The 15,698-nt window shown below is 36.9% G+C and overlaps 1 protein-coding gene across 1 annotated transcript in view; it reads left to right on the forward strand.

The window, feature by feature from the left end:
* Positions 1-15,698, forward strand: part of LOC136252794 (interferon-induced very large GTPase 1-like) — a 31,773-nt gene that overhangs the window by 1,012 nt on the left and 15,063 nt on the right. The window contains exons 2-7 of the mRNA XM_066045361.1: positions 172-281; positions 1,035-1,217; positions 3,711-3,848; positions 11,298-11,420; positions 13,122-13,350; positions 15,062-15,183. Coding sequence (XP_065901433.1) covers positions 172-281; positions 1,035-1,217; positions 3,711-3,848; positions 11,298-11,420; positions 13,122-13,350; positions 15,062-15,183 — 905 coding nt within the window. The remainder of the gene's footprint in view (positions 1-171; positions 282-1,034; positions 1,218-3,710; positions 3,849-11,297; positions 11,421-13,121; positions 13,351-15,061; positions 15,184-15,698) is intronic.

A 15,698-nucleotide genomic window follows, 5' to 3' on the forward strand; every position in this document is an offset into this window, starting at 1 on the left:
ACATAGCAAGGAAGCATAGAACTAGGGATTCACTATCAGTAAACTGAGTCAGGCTTTGTGAGAACCTCAGTTCCCCTAAGCCTTATACCATACAGTTTCCAGTGTCTGATTTCCCTTGACAATTTCCAACTGCCATGATGAATATTAATTTTAACATTCCTTCTTTTATAGACAATGAAGTTGATGGTGAATCATTCATGGATCTAAGTGAATCTGATTTGAAAGAAATGATTCCAAATAAAATGGGAGTTGTAAAAAAGATACTTAAGCTTCAGCAAGAGGTTGGTTATAAGCAAGCTAAAATAAATAATCATATAGCTATACACTACCACATAGCAATGAACTACTTTTAGTGACATGTAGTTAAACAATTAACAAGCATGTTGTAAATTGCATTGATGTTTAATTGTCATGATTTATCTGCGTACAGTCCTTTTGTCTTATACATGACTGAAGCAATGAAAATTGATATAAGCATGCTTACTGTATAGACCAGGTTATTAAAATCATAGGTGTAGGAAGCGGTGGGGCCAGGGGGGCATGAATTTGGCTGTCGTCTCATATTCAACTCTATAAAACTCGATTACTCTATAATTCACCTTTCTATTCAATCCATAATGAGTTAATGAAACTATCAGCTTACACAGTGATGAAATTAATTTTCGTATAGGCAATGTTGTTTGTGACTTACATAATTAAATTAGCTAGTAAATTACACAAGTAAGAATGTACTGCTAAAATGATTCAAGAATGTTAAATACTGTGAAATGCAATCTCAGATTATTTGTTTTCAAATATTTTCCTGGGGGGGGGGGGGGGGGGGGGGGGCATGCCCCCAGACCCCCTTAGTTTAATTTACAGCCTTTATTTTATCCTGCCCTCCCCCAACCACGAGGTGCTTGCTACACCTATGAAAATACTGATGTAAATTTCAATTTGTTGCTCACTAATTTAATCATGATTATTTTGTGAATGTTTCTGAATATATTACTACACATAATATTGTGTAATATGGTGTGCTGGATATTTTACAGTGCTCTGCAAGGCCTTATTCACCAACACATCAACCAGTTGCTACCACAAAGATTAATTCAAATTATCAACCAACTGCAAATGGAGTAGCCACCAATGGTGACAGTAATCTCAGCAGCAGGAACAACTCATTTGGTTCCTCTTCTGGTCCTTCAGTTTCTCCTCGTCCCCGTGCAAAGAAAATGGTATTGCAGTGTCAAGTATAACAAGTATAAGAAAAAATTAAGAATTTTAAGTTCAATTAGAGATCATAGAAAAAGGTAGGGAAACAAGTGAAGTCATCTACACCTGCAGATATGCTAGTGGACATTTAATCCCTAATTCGGTCTATATCCAAGACTGAATTAGGGATTAAATATCCACTAGTATATCATGACCTCCCTTGTTTGTTTCTGTGATCCCTAATCGAACTTAAAATTATTAATTTTCTTATAAATGTTTGTTTACTTTTTTGTAACATTTCTATGACTGGTGAACCCACTCATATCATATCCAACGAAAAGATGGTGTTGAGGTAATGAAGGCACATCCCAACTATCATTAACTTACTCAAAAGTGAAATGGTCATTATGCTTCACATGTTCAGCCTGTTTCACAGCATTACAAATGAAGAACAGTAAAGTGCCTCTGCAATCAATCCAGTCTCCACAGAAAATACGGACGATTCCCGTTATCATAGGGAAGCCATTGTGCTAGCTACTGTGAATCAACAGTTTGGACTGTCAGCAAAAAGAAATGGGACACAAAGGAGGACAAAGGTAAGTCCATGATGCATGCATTGTACAGTACGTACCGCAGTGTGCCAAAAGGCACCAGTTGGGCTGAAGTGACATCAAACAGTGAAAACATCAAGCCCATAGCCTTGGCTGTTATTGAGTTATGCTTGTCTGAAGACATCAGGCAGGCCGGCAGGCAGCTAGTCAGTCAGTCAGTCAGTCAGTCAATAGAAAATTTCATTGAATAAAAGTTTTTAAATTTGTAGCAATGTATTATATTGGAAGCATTGAGAGTCGTACTGAAGGCACTTTTGGGCTTGGTTACCTAACCAATACTGCCAAGGTACCAGGATGGTATTGTAAAGCTGGTTTTTGGGTGATTTTTGGCCAGAAAAACCCTGATCCCTAACATAAAGTACTACCATACTGTATGATATACCTAGTATTGTTGCGTTCAGTATAATTACCCTAAAATGATGGGCGCAGCCCAAAAGTGCTGCAGTTAAAATCATCATATAAACATCAAATGTTACAAAAATCACTTTCAAGGAATAGTCTTAATGCATCTAATTCAAATTCAGCATTAAACACTCACAGACAACCAGATATTGAATTGAAACATCGTCTTTTGGTTAGTCTTGTGTATAGCTACCTATTAATATACAGTAGCTAGCTATAGCCATACCACTTTTTTCTTTCTTCCTTTTGTGTAGGAGTGGGGAAAATAGGGTCTGGTACACTTATGATAAGAATTCTGTGTAACATTCCTGGCTGAATGCTGATTGGTGAAGCCATAAACTTCCTGTACTTATCTACTTTACCAGTTCTTAGAACAGTAAAAAGTGCAGACTGCGTGCGTGATGCTATACTTAACAGGTCTAAGAAGTTTAGGGTTTTGCCAATCAGCAGCAATCAGCATTCACCCTGACTTTACACAGAATTCTTAACGTAGGTCAGTCCCTTTTTCACACAAAAGAAAAAAGCATTCTGGCTAGGCTAGAGGCCATGCCAAAAGAAGCTACACACTACCACCATTTCACTAGTCTGGCGGTACCTGCACCCCTTCACAAAAAGAGGAAGGGTCTGGTCACTCTAGCATTCAAAACTTGGAGTGTGTTACAAAAAAAAACAGTTAACTCCAATCAGATTGCATTGTTGGTAATAGCTAAATTTTTGTGAAGTTTGTTTTGGAGTTACCATAGATACTATAGAATGATGTAATATGTAGAGAGTTTGTTATGAACCTTCGTGAAGATGTGTTATGACTAAGGCTGCTTGTAGTCAACAATAGCGTGTCTTTAAAAGAACAAAAGATGGAGGTACTATAAGCTGCAATCAGCTGCGGTTTTGCTGTAGAAACTAGACATAGAAAACCACACCAGTTAGCTAATCTATTGCGTAGCTCACATAGGACAAGCAGGGAGGTCAAGATACTCTAATAAACGGCCACATGGGTACATAACATAGCTGTGTTATAGTTTACAATGAAATACAAATGAAGTAGAGTCCAGTGATGAAGAATAGTAAAACAAGATGGTATGTACAGTATTATAACATACAGTAGCTGTGTGGAAAAATCCCTATTTTGGCATTGAACAGATGGTAGTAACATGCCAATGTAGGGATTTCCCACATAGCTATGAGATAATAGCTACTATCAATCATACCAGGCACACAATATAATATTATCCTGTTTCACTACATCTACTTTTTATCACCAGAACCCTACTTCATTTAAATTATTAGCTATTAATTTTAGTATGGGTGCTATCTTTGCCTGTGTATTTTGTTGCTGCATCCATACCAACTGGTTTCTATAATATTATGTTTCGTCAAAAACACTTTGTATGTATATGTGAAGTAGGAATGATAATTAACCAAATATGCATTGAAGTGTTTGACATAGGCTTGGCTGCAGCTCATATCCATAACATTACATCCTTGTCTTTATCATATTCACAGACTATTGGGCTAACTCAATCAGATACACAGCAACCTGTATCACCAAGTCAAAGTAATGGTAATCAATCTTCTAGTCCTGTTGGGTCTGCTCATGTTCCACCAACTGTAGCTCCCCGCACAGCACCAAAGCCAAGAAAGGTTAGCGATTTGTTGATTAGTGTTCGGAAAGTTTTATGCAGAGAATTATGCACTTAATAATGTATACAATTATAAGTTGAAGTAAACTGTACTCAATACTAACTACTCTTTACCTTTCATTACTCAGAGTCCTTTCTATCAAGGATCAGTTATGAGAATACCCAGTAATAATTAGTCAGGCATTGTCCACAAACATTAACTCAGAAGCTACAGAGCTAGTGGTTAGAAATCAATGCAATACATAGCTAAGAAAAAGCTATATGCTATAATTTAAGTTACGTACAAATGGGGATTTAGAGATGCACTTTGTTTAATGATTTATCGCTGCCACTACTACCGTATAGTGGGTTATTTTCGAAAGGAATCTTTTTCGAATATTTCGCAGGGCGTATTCCCTTCGAAAATAATTTCTATGAAAGTTTTGGCGAATCAGTTTTATGATGTTATTAAAGATTACGTTTTCGATCATGTGTTGAAGGCTAACATTTTAGCCCGTGACTGAGAGCTGATGTCACCATATCTTTGTGTGAGGAGCTGTGTTGTAGCTATTTTAATGCTGTGATTGTAGTTGCTGTGATGAATAGTCTATATTGCTACTTCACACCCACCACAGGAGTTGTTGTAAAACGCCAAGATAAACAACTGCCTGATCCAAATGGCCCCTTGTCTGCAGTTGTACCACCTGAAGCTATACAAGACGACAACGATGCTTATGCCAAGGCTTTTTCTTCACGGAACCACACTCGTGAACACCCATTTGAACGCAAGCAAGGTTTTTACATAAGGTTAACGCCTGTTCAACAGGCGCAGATTGCAAAGCATGCTTTCACCTTTGGAAATCAAGCAGCTATTCGAAGGTATGCAAGAGAATTTCATACAGAGATTAAAGATAGCGCCGTCAGTATGTGGAAATTGAAATATGTGGCTGAGATGAAGCATCCGCTAAAGGAGAGTGGCGGCAAGAAGAAGGATGTTGAAGTTAAAAGTTTGCCTCAGATAAAAAGAGGAAGACCACCTCTGCTGGGTGAAATTTAGATTGACAAGTGATAAGTTACATCAAGGAGGTTCATGAGAAGAAGGGGATTGTTACTACTGCTGTTACTGTAGCTACTGGTGAAGCAATAGTAAACAAAGTTAATAAAGGTCTGTTGAAGGAAAATGGTGGACCAATTGAGCTTACCAGTAAATCAATACATCAACGAACAAATTTTGTGAAAAGAAAAGTTATGACATCAGCTAAAATTGATCCTTCGCATTTTAAGGAACTAAAAGAACAGTTCCTTCTAGATATAAAAGCTGTTGTTGACATGGAAGATGTACCATCTGATCTCATTCTAAATTGGGACCATACTGGCATCAATGTGGTGCTAGGCTCGCAGTGGACAATGGAGGCTAAAGGATCAAAGAGGGTCGAAACAGTAGGGGTCAACGACAAGCCTCAAATCACTGCGGTGCTTTGTGCTGCACTAAGTGGTGAGCTCCTTCCTTTACAGCTAATATATCAAGGTGAGACATCAGCATGTCTTATGTTTCCCCAAGACTGGAATGTGACTTTCACACCAAACCATTGGTCTAACGAGCAGAAGACAAAAGAGTACATAGAAAAGATTATTCTGCCATATGTCTCAGAGAACCGCAAAGCTCATGAAAAGCTAATCAGACTGCATTAGTCATTTTCGATGAATTTAAAGGCCAGGTAACAGATGAAGTTTACAACATGTTAGATTCCGACAACATACAAATTGTAAAAGTTTCTCCAAATTGTACAGACCACCTTCAGCCTATGGATCCGATCATAAACAAACCAGTAAAGTACTTTTTTACGGGACAAATTTCAAAAGTGGTATTCAGAGGAGGTCAAGAAAGGCTATAGTCAATCAGGCAATGTCGTGTCTGTTGATCTGAGAATGTCCACAATGAAACCGCTGGGAGCTGGTTGGCTTGTTGGTGCCTACAATTACATCAAGGGAAAAGATACCATGGTGGAGAACGGCTTCAAAGCTGCAGGCATAACTGATATAATTAGCAAAATTTTGTAGTTTTTTACAAATGATGTACCTTTGCATTACAGACTATAGCTAAACTCTTTTGCAACCTGAGTGTGTGTATAAATATTATATGCCTGACTGTTTTATACTCACATATTGTTAATTCTAGCATCAAGTTTATTATTTGAACTGTGTCTTACAATTAACTGATCACTGACTACATGTACAAGGGAAATTTCTGCAATTAAGCCTAGTGTATTCATCTCCTCTCCTACATTACTTTTGCACTGTAAGAATGTACCACTCCTAGCAACTAAGATAAGGCAAATGCAACCTTTACCTTCTGTCACTATAATTGTCTGTCAGTGCATTACACTTGACTTGATTATGGCATGCTTATTGATTATGGCATAGTCTTTAAATCATACAATTGTCTGCATGCATATTTTAGTACTGTAATTAAGATGAACTTATTTTGCAAAAATGTAGATGAAATCACAATAATAACAATACCAAGTGGTTTACACCATCAGAAAGTTGCCTAATAATGTGAAAGTTCTTTCATCAATGGAAATGGTGTACAAGTACCACTTTCCATGCACTGAACAAGGTGTAGCCTCATTAAATCTTGCTTAAAATGGGTAACGACAGGATTCATTCTGAAACAGAGAGCTATCAGAATAGCTAATGTCTAAACACCACAATCTTTGATGCCAGCTTGCCTAGGAACAACTATTATTTCAGGGGTTAGCAGCTGATCCAAAGAGATTAGATATAACAGTTTTTGTTTGACTATCTATAGTATCAAACAGGTAATCATAAATGTGATCAGATTTGTGAAAAGGAGTCTTCCACACACATCCAATTTACCAACTTTGACAACTCATAACTTCAGATGAGAAACAACTACGGATTTGTAATTTGGTCAGTATTGAGCACCAGCATAGCTTAGTGGATGGAGAAAGTTTCAGGTTAATATGTTTTGTGAATGTAGAGTTATGGTCTTCCGAGTTCACAGAATTGGATGTGTATGGAAGACCCCTTTTCGCAAATTCGGTCACAAATTTGCACCTTTGCAGTTGGACCACTATGCATAGTCGAAGCAACCATCCAGTGACCATTATGGCAATGGATAACTTGTAAATGGGAAGCAAAGATGTTATCTGATGGTTTCAGTGGCTTGCTTTGCAGTAATGTAGACTGTAACCCCATTATAAATGGAAACTGTTTCTTTAGCAACTTTTGAATGAAGTTGATGACCAGATCATTTACTTTGTCTCCCCTAAGAATATTGTACTTGTTTTGCTGTGTTAAACAAATACTACACCAGTCTGCATCATTTTCATCGCTTGGAAACACACTAGGTACATCACTGCCCATAGTTAAGTCAACCACATTGTTACTGGCACTGCAAACAGACTCATCATTTATCACCAAATCATTGCCATCGTTATTACTACAAGGGGGTGTCACGTGGGTACATGCTGTAGGTAGATCTGCGACCATGGTCAAAGTCTTGACTGGCCAAAATTTCACTTTGACCTGTGACTAAGAGCCTTTTTTTTACCTTTGACTGGTGACTTAGTGATGATATTTCAGCACTTTTCGATTGTGGATTGGAAGCTTTTACCTTTGACCGTTGAATTTGCATGATTTTGGTGGCCTTGACCTTTGACTTAGACAGCAGTCGCAGATCTACCTACAGTGAGTACCTGTATGTCACCCCCTTAAGCTTGTTACTATCACTACCATCACCAGTTAGTGCTTCTTCCAAGGCTTCTTCACAGCTATCATCTGTGACTTCTCTCTTTACTCTATCAAGAAACTCCCGATGATGACTAAATTCGTCAATCACAAAGGAAAGAGCATGTTCAATTAGCTTCTTAACTTTTTCCAGGTGATTGAGGTCTTTGGCACGAGTAAATTTTAGCATGCAGGGAATTTCGAGCCCCCCTTGTGGTAAATCACTAGAGTACTGTCTTGGCCCAGTGACACAACAACTGATCTTGCCAGACTGCCGCAGAAACAAGGAGCAAATAGCTGATATTTTCCTAGGTACATGCCTCACAATACTAGAATCTTTGGTAACTGCTACAGCAAATCGATCTTCTCTGTGGTAGGCTCTCGCTTACATGACAATTCCTCACCAATCATAGCAATCCACATATCCTTGTATTCGTGATATCCTCGTATCACAGACTGCACTGTGAAAGACATTGTGGCATGAAGACTCAATTGCACTAAGCTAGCTGCATACACGTGACTTAGCACACACGAGCCAGATCTATATGAAGACTGAGGAATTTATTTTCGTAATATTGTAGCTGTTTGAATTTAAATTCTCCGAAATTTAAATTTACGGCTCTTGTTCGAAATTTTGTTCTTCAAAAATAACCCGCTTTACAGTATTGCCACTGTTGCTAAAATTTTAAACAGCTGTAAATATACCGCCGCATGTACAATATGGAAATATAAGTACAAGGGCATGGATGAGAGACTAAAATAGCTCGAGGCAAAGCCAAGTGCTACATTAGGCTTGAGACCAAGCCTGAGTGCTTTATTTTCATATTGTACTAGCGTAGCAGTGCTTTAAGTACTTTCTGGTCATCTTTGTTTGGAGCATTCATTTTGTAAACTCAAACTGCATCGGTTTTCACCCATCAGACAATCGGTAAGTGTCTATATAGTGCAAGTTCAGTCTTAAAACAAACAGATATATCTTTTTGGTTACTTCTGATAATTTAAAATGTTATGCACGTGATCAACCATACTGTATTTTCTGTACACTGTACTGTATTTTCTGTTCAGTGGTTTGTGGAAATAATAGCATTCTTATTCATTTTATCTTCACTAACACAAGTTCTTTAAAAGATTGTAAAGCATCGTCTGTAAGAAAATTACTAAAATGTTATCCAACATGCCTTCTAAATAACTGATACTATATACTTTAGACCAAATTTTGGAGGCACAGGTGTATCTTAATGTTTATTATGGGCACTAACACTGGCAACCTGTCACCTCTGAGAATTAATTTAAATCTTTAACACCAACTTTGTGGTGAAGCAGTGGGCTTGTTTCTACTAATTCACACTACATTTCTTTTGTTACAGGCAGCTGTCAACAGTGTCAGACCACTCAGGGTCTATACAATTAACTCTTCTGCCCTTTAGTAGTGCCTTCGCTTCACCACATCACAGGGCCTTCGGGTTACTAAGTTATATAGACCCCTGTGGTCTGAAGTCTAACTATTACATAGTTATTTGTAATTGTTTTACAAACTATGCTAATACAAATTATTGTTTTGGTTCCTGTAAAACAACAGAATTAAAAAATGACTATAATTATGTTCACCAAAAGGTGGTACAAAAGACTTTAGTGATGACTATTGTAAGATCTCAACCATTGCACAACCATGCAACAACTTTCTATATGCTTAACACATAACATGATAGAATATTGATACCAATAGTATCAGTATTAGTACAGCCCTATGAATTTAAACATGATTGCATAGCTACAAGTGGTTCATAAAGTAAACAATATGTTATATGTAGGTATATCACAGTAGGAGTAAAATATTAACTTTAGTTATTGATACACGTATGAGTCCAAGACAAAGCCTGAGATTATACTATTACTGTCTATCCCTAAAATAAGGTTGTAGACTATGTGTAGCCATATACTTTCAATTTTGTTTTTAACACCTTCCTTTCAGCTAAAATAAATACCCTACTGGGTTAATTACGCAGTTAAATGCCACAACTACTATATAGTCTAATGTCAAAAATGGTGCAGCAACAATTTGTAAATGGCTCAGGGCATGAAGTGTCTGCATGTTGTTTATAATTACACGAGGAAGGTGAAGTGAAATATCATTATGTAATTGGCATAAATTACAAGGATATGAGAAGAGTCACAAGACTAGTTATGTATAATACACATGTGCATATGAAATGAACATGCAGTCTCATTCCATTGGCCCTTTGTAGATATTTGTTCTGTCATTGTGTCTCTGCTACTGCATGATGTATAATTTAGATGAAAATAATTGCATGACTACTGCACAGACATCAACATCCATAACATAGATGGCTTTTCTACCTGAAGGGAAAAGCAATATCAACTACCTTAGCCTTTGCCACATCTAGTTTCTTGTTAAATGATGCCTCCAAGAAAGTAGCAGCAGACTCAGAGAGTGGGATGAGTGTACCATATTAAGTGTTGACATCTTCTACTTCCTCACAGAATCTGCCTCATTGTACTCAAGTCTATAGTCTTCTTGTTAGGAAGAGGGGTTCAAGCCTCCATCAAAATCTGTACTGCAGTGTTGCAAAACCAGGGCCTGACTGTGGGTCTGTGCCACTGTGTGTTGTCCTGCATGTAAGCATTGTAAGTGGGTCCTGTATGGCTTGACACTTGGTGGTTGTAAGATTCTCCACCATCTTTGTTAACCTTTCACTGCTTGCCAAATAACAACTCTGACTACTGTCACAGCCAAATAAATGCCTGCGGAGTGAGATTGCATATATATTCCTTTTATAGACACAACACATTTTTATGTGACTAGTCCTGAAAACGGCTGTCATATCTTTGTAATTGCATGTTGATATGAAACTGACTCTTCCAAAGTGTAATTCAAGGGGGGCACAATGCAAGGGTGGTGTGTACAACATAAGCAGTTAATAAGCATGACAGTTAATCAGTATGTGAAATAATTGCTATAAGAAGACCATGTGTACAAACTTAATTTATTTTTAAAAGCCCTATTCATATTATATTTAATTGCAACGCACACAAAAAAGAAACAGCAAATTAGTATATCCTCTACGGTATGTAGAATGACTATTGCTCTTTTCCTTACTCAAAATATACTACTGTAGGATAGTCTATGACATCCCTTTTCTAACCCAAGATAAGCAGCTAACTGCTTAGAACAAGCACTTCTACATACGAACTCAAAGAGTAGCCTTAGTGGTTATCCAAGCATGGAATTTTTGCTTTTATTTAATGGCACATACGTAATAGTATGACCACTGTTCAAATGCAACAACCATATGAGGTGTGGCATTCAATGAAGCACATATATGTAATTGATATTACCCAGTAACTACCATACAGTCCCTGTAAATTTTTTGAAATATGGCTTTAATGTTATTGCAGATTATCACATAATCAGACTTTCATGCTAATCAGTTTCTCTAAAATGTTTGGCCTTCTGTGGTATGCACTGGTCTTGTCACTGGGCTCTTTTCCAACTAACTCAGATAAGTATGAACAGCAGAAATTGACCAGCTCTTAGACTATTTGTAAGTACGTACTCTCATATCTTATAACTGCATAGTTGTATACTTCAAATATATTCCTTAATTGTAATATTTTCATTCATGTATAGTGTTTACTTATGCATATTAGTATATGGTTAAAATGGTAGTAGTATCAAATGGTACTGATACATGTGTAGAAAGCTGAAACTGAAGCAGAGCAGACTCACCCAGATTCTCCAATGTCTCCACTAGCAGCTTATCAGAATGCATGCCAACCTCAAGGTTCACTACCTGTTCCTAAGGATGGAGATTCATTAAAAGTATGTATATTAAAACAAGTGCAAATCCAGGAGCTGGTAAGGGGAAGAGCACAAACAGGCTAAGTTGTAGGTAGTTGGGGAGAACAGATTCTCTTGTTAGTTGCTGTATTATTGAAGTAGCAAATAATCACCTTTTAGTATGTTTCAGTGCTGATTTTTGTCATTTTGGTCTTTGTAGATGGTTGTAAAGTCTTAGCATATTTTTCCACAAGGTACATGTGATATGATCTTGGCCTAACATAAGGTTTGTATTTTAATCAAAAGAAGTAGCTATGGCTGTGTACTTCATAGGAGGGGCATTTGCCCCAAATGCTCCATCCTGGATTTGCCATTTTATTATATTGTATGCAATAATCATTTTGCTGTACATTAGTGCATATGTGTGTGCGTGAGGTAACTACTACTACTTATGGCTGTGATCACTATGCTGGAAATTTTTAATCATAATCATGTATGATCAAGCATTTGGCCACATAAACTAAATTATTAGTTTTTCATCCAATAATTAGGACACATGATAGCGTATTGTGCAGCCAAGTACACCTGACACATGACAGACAAGTGTGTAATTTACAGGAACTAACAATATACCATTTTCACACATCCATAGCTCAATAGTGCATGACAGAAATTAACCACTTTTGCTTTAGAAACTCCAGTGAGCTTCTTGTTTAAATTTCAGTCAAATCCACCATGCCATCAATGAGAACTATGTCTTCAAAGTTTTTCTTATTTTCTTCATAATCTTAATTCTTACTTCTTTTTCTTTTTTTTGCATACTTTAGAAAAATTAAATACCTTAGGTGTGATTTGGTTAATTTGCTTCAAATTTGGGGAGCAGTATGAGCATAAAGCAGCACATTTACAATCCAATGTTCTTACAAATCAATTCACGTACAAGGGATTTATGCACAATTTAGAAAATTGTAAAACCGCATTAAAGGAAAGAATGGCACCAGTGCCATTATAAAAAGTAATTGTACAACTGAATTCCCACCTCCACTTGACTATCAATTGCTGAAATTGTAAGTGGCCATTCCACTTCAGTTTCAGCTATATTATCTAGTATTACAAATACTAGTATGATAAGTGCCTCTATAGTCAAAATGAAAAATAGAGCACTAAAGCCTTCATGTGTTACTGTAAATCAACACCTGTGCGATAGTAAAGAAAGAAAATGGTAAGTCCATGATATATACATGCATTGTAGCTATACTGCAGTTGGCAAAAAAGCATATCTTGGACTGAAGCAATGTCAGACAGTATAGAAATCAGACCTGCAGCCTTAACCACTATTGAGTTATGTTTCACTGGAAAAGGCATGCAGTCAGTCAGTCAGTCAGCCAGTTAGTTAGTTAGTTAGTTAGTTAGTTAGTTAGTAGACAATTCAGTTAAATATATTATAAGAAACTTGTTGGAAGGATTTAGGGTTGCTCTGAAGACATTATGGCCTTGGCTATACCTATCTAATGCTGCCAAGCTGTCATGAAGGACTGGTATTTTAAAGATATATTTGGGCAAGAAAATGCAAACCTCCATGTCCCATACTATACATAACAGGCAGAGGTTAGCTGCCAATGCCAGAATTTGACTTTTGTACTAATATTTAAAACAAAGAGTCATTACTCATTTGTCACTTGGATCATTTCCCTAGTATAATGAGTGTCATATGTTCATACAGTACTTCTTCCTTTGACATAGAGGCGAAGTGCTAATATTCAAACCCTCATTGAAAGTGCTGGACTTGAATCACTGTCTACTGACCAGATCTCCTTACAGCCACACAAGAGCACCAGCAGCTTAAAAGGAGTGAAATCTTTTGCAGACACAACTACCAGTGAAACAGAAGTATCCAAATTAAGTTTTGAAGACTTTATGGCATGGCTAATGAGAAAAGGATATTGTATACAAGATTGCCAAGCCTTCAGAGGTATGTGGGAGTCAATAAAGTTTAGACATTAAAAGTATTGTATACTTATTATTAGGCCACTCCAAGAAAATTCATTGTTTCCCATTTCCCGCCCGCATACAGATTCTCTTCCTGCATGGTCATTCATTATTGCTGTCAACTGAACATTTTATTTATTATTTATCCTGTGATTGCATAGCAGTAACTAGTTTGGCATTCAGAAAGCCCAGTTAGCTAGCTTTTCACTGTTCAGGTTCTTAGTTTAAATATTTCTACTGTATTCTTACCTGTAAGTTAGCTATGAATTTTGAAAATCAGTGGAAATGTCTATAATGAATAATAGATAATGAACCGCCTACGTACCTACATGTATTTTTGAGGTCAATGAAATGGAAAACAAGGAATTTTCTTGGAGTGCCCTATTATATTGAGCAAATTACATTGTACAAGGATCCCTATATAAATTTTAAACTATTTTAATAACAGTTATACAGGCACAATGTGGAGTCTAGGAAATTTATAAACCCGAAGGCCCAAATCTGTAACACTGTCACTTTGCTCATGCGCTACTAAGGGCCTGAGGGTTTACAAATTTCATAGACTCCACATAGTGCCTTTATAAATGCTTTACACTCTACTTTACATTACACTCAAATTACAAACCTCGTCCACGGCTGTTTCTGCTGTAGACTTGGCAAAAGCGGCTGGTTTTCCTGCGATAATACTGGTGCCATGGCAATTATGCATGCTCACGTGACAAGATAAGTGCCCTTATTGCATCACTGTATGTGAAAAATGCATACTGATTGGATAAACCTAGATTTTGAGCATATGGTATATTGTTCCTGAAGACATGGAGTATAGATTAGAAAACAAGGTGGAGTATATGAGATCTATTACTCACCTGAAACAGCCTAAATAGAGTCTAATAAATAATAGTTAGACATTGAACCACGGGGTTCTACAGAATTTAGAAACCCGAAAGGCCAAGTGTTGTGGTGCATGGGCAAAGCGAGGGCGCTACTACAGGGCCTGAGGGTTTCTAAATTCTGTAGAATCCTGTGTTTCAATGTCTAACTAATTTAGACCACAGCTCATTGTTGTGCCTTCAATGCTGCTTGTTGTACCTTCACAGCTGCTTGTGACATGCATATTACAGCACCTTGGTACCAGTTAAACGTCCATGTGTCGCCAATGTTACAGGCACGTAATTACCTTGCAGTTTTGTACTGCTCCAGAGACGGGGATCTATTAAGACATTAACAAGGGATGTACAGGGTTTAGATACCTGTAAGCAGCAAATGGAATTTGAATATTTTACCTTGCTGTGGTCTAAATGCAAATAAAATTGTTAGCGTACTGTAAATCAGGAAAATTTTGGTGTAGAAAATTTTTATCTATTAAATTTCAATTTTCAACGCAACAAATTTTCGTCACTGGCATAATCAATGAAACGTTTTTGACGGAATACCTAATGTTAATATTTGCATGCGCAAATTATTCATATAGTTAAATAATGTTGTTTTAATTTTCATCGATACAGCCAGCGACGGAAATTTTTGACAGCAAATTATTCCTGATTTAGAGTATATATTTCAAGTACATATTTATCACTTTTATTTCATCAGCTGCAAACTATCAACTTGTGGTGTGATATCAAATATAATTGTTTTAGTTGCATGTATGTACACTACATGAACAGTTGCTAAAGTTTGCACATCTTATCCTATAGACAACAAAGTAGATGGTGCCACATTTCTTCTATTGGAAAGAGATGAACTGAAAGAAATTGTAAAGTCAGTAGGAACCATAAAACAACTGCAGGAACTTCAAAAACAACTGCTTGAAACCACTGTAAGTATTCTCTGTCATCTTGATTTCTGATTCCTTAGCCATTACACATAATCTGTGCGTATGTATGCGTACTCAGTATTTTGAAAATTTGGCGATATTTAATATAATCGTCAAATTTAATGCTCACCATTTTAATTATGCATTGGTACTCAATAATTCATACAACATGGAACTATTGACTTTCTTTGAGTTGAAAGATAGGCTAACTGATAGTTCAGGAACTTGGGTGATATTAAGAAAGGAAAGGAGGTTACCAACAAAGAAAATGATAACTAAATTGAGACATTATAATCTGCACCAGAGAATGTAGGAAGTACAACTCTTACATTCTTCAACAAAAGTCAGAATAGGATAGTATGTAGCCTTGACAACCCTCACTACTATTGCAGTAAAACGTTTCTCTGTGGTATGTTGTTTTCATGCATGTGAATGGCTCTATTGCATGAAAACATCATCATCCATTATTTAAATTATTTCCCAGGCTGCTAGACCACCAAATTAAGATCACTTATTGC

The sequence above is a fragment of the Dysidea avara genome, chromosome 4 (genome assembly GCF_963678975.1).
Source record: "Dysidea avara chromosome 4, odDysAvar1.4, whole genome shotgun sequence".
NCBI lineage: Eukaryota > Metazoa > Porifera > Demospongiae > Dictyoceratida > Dysideidae > Dysidea > Dysidea avara.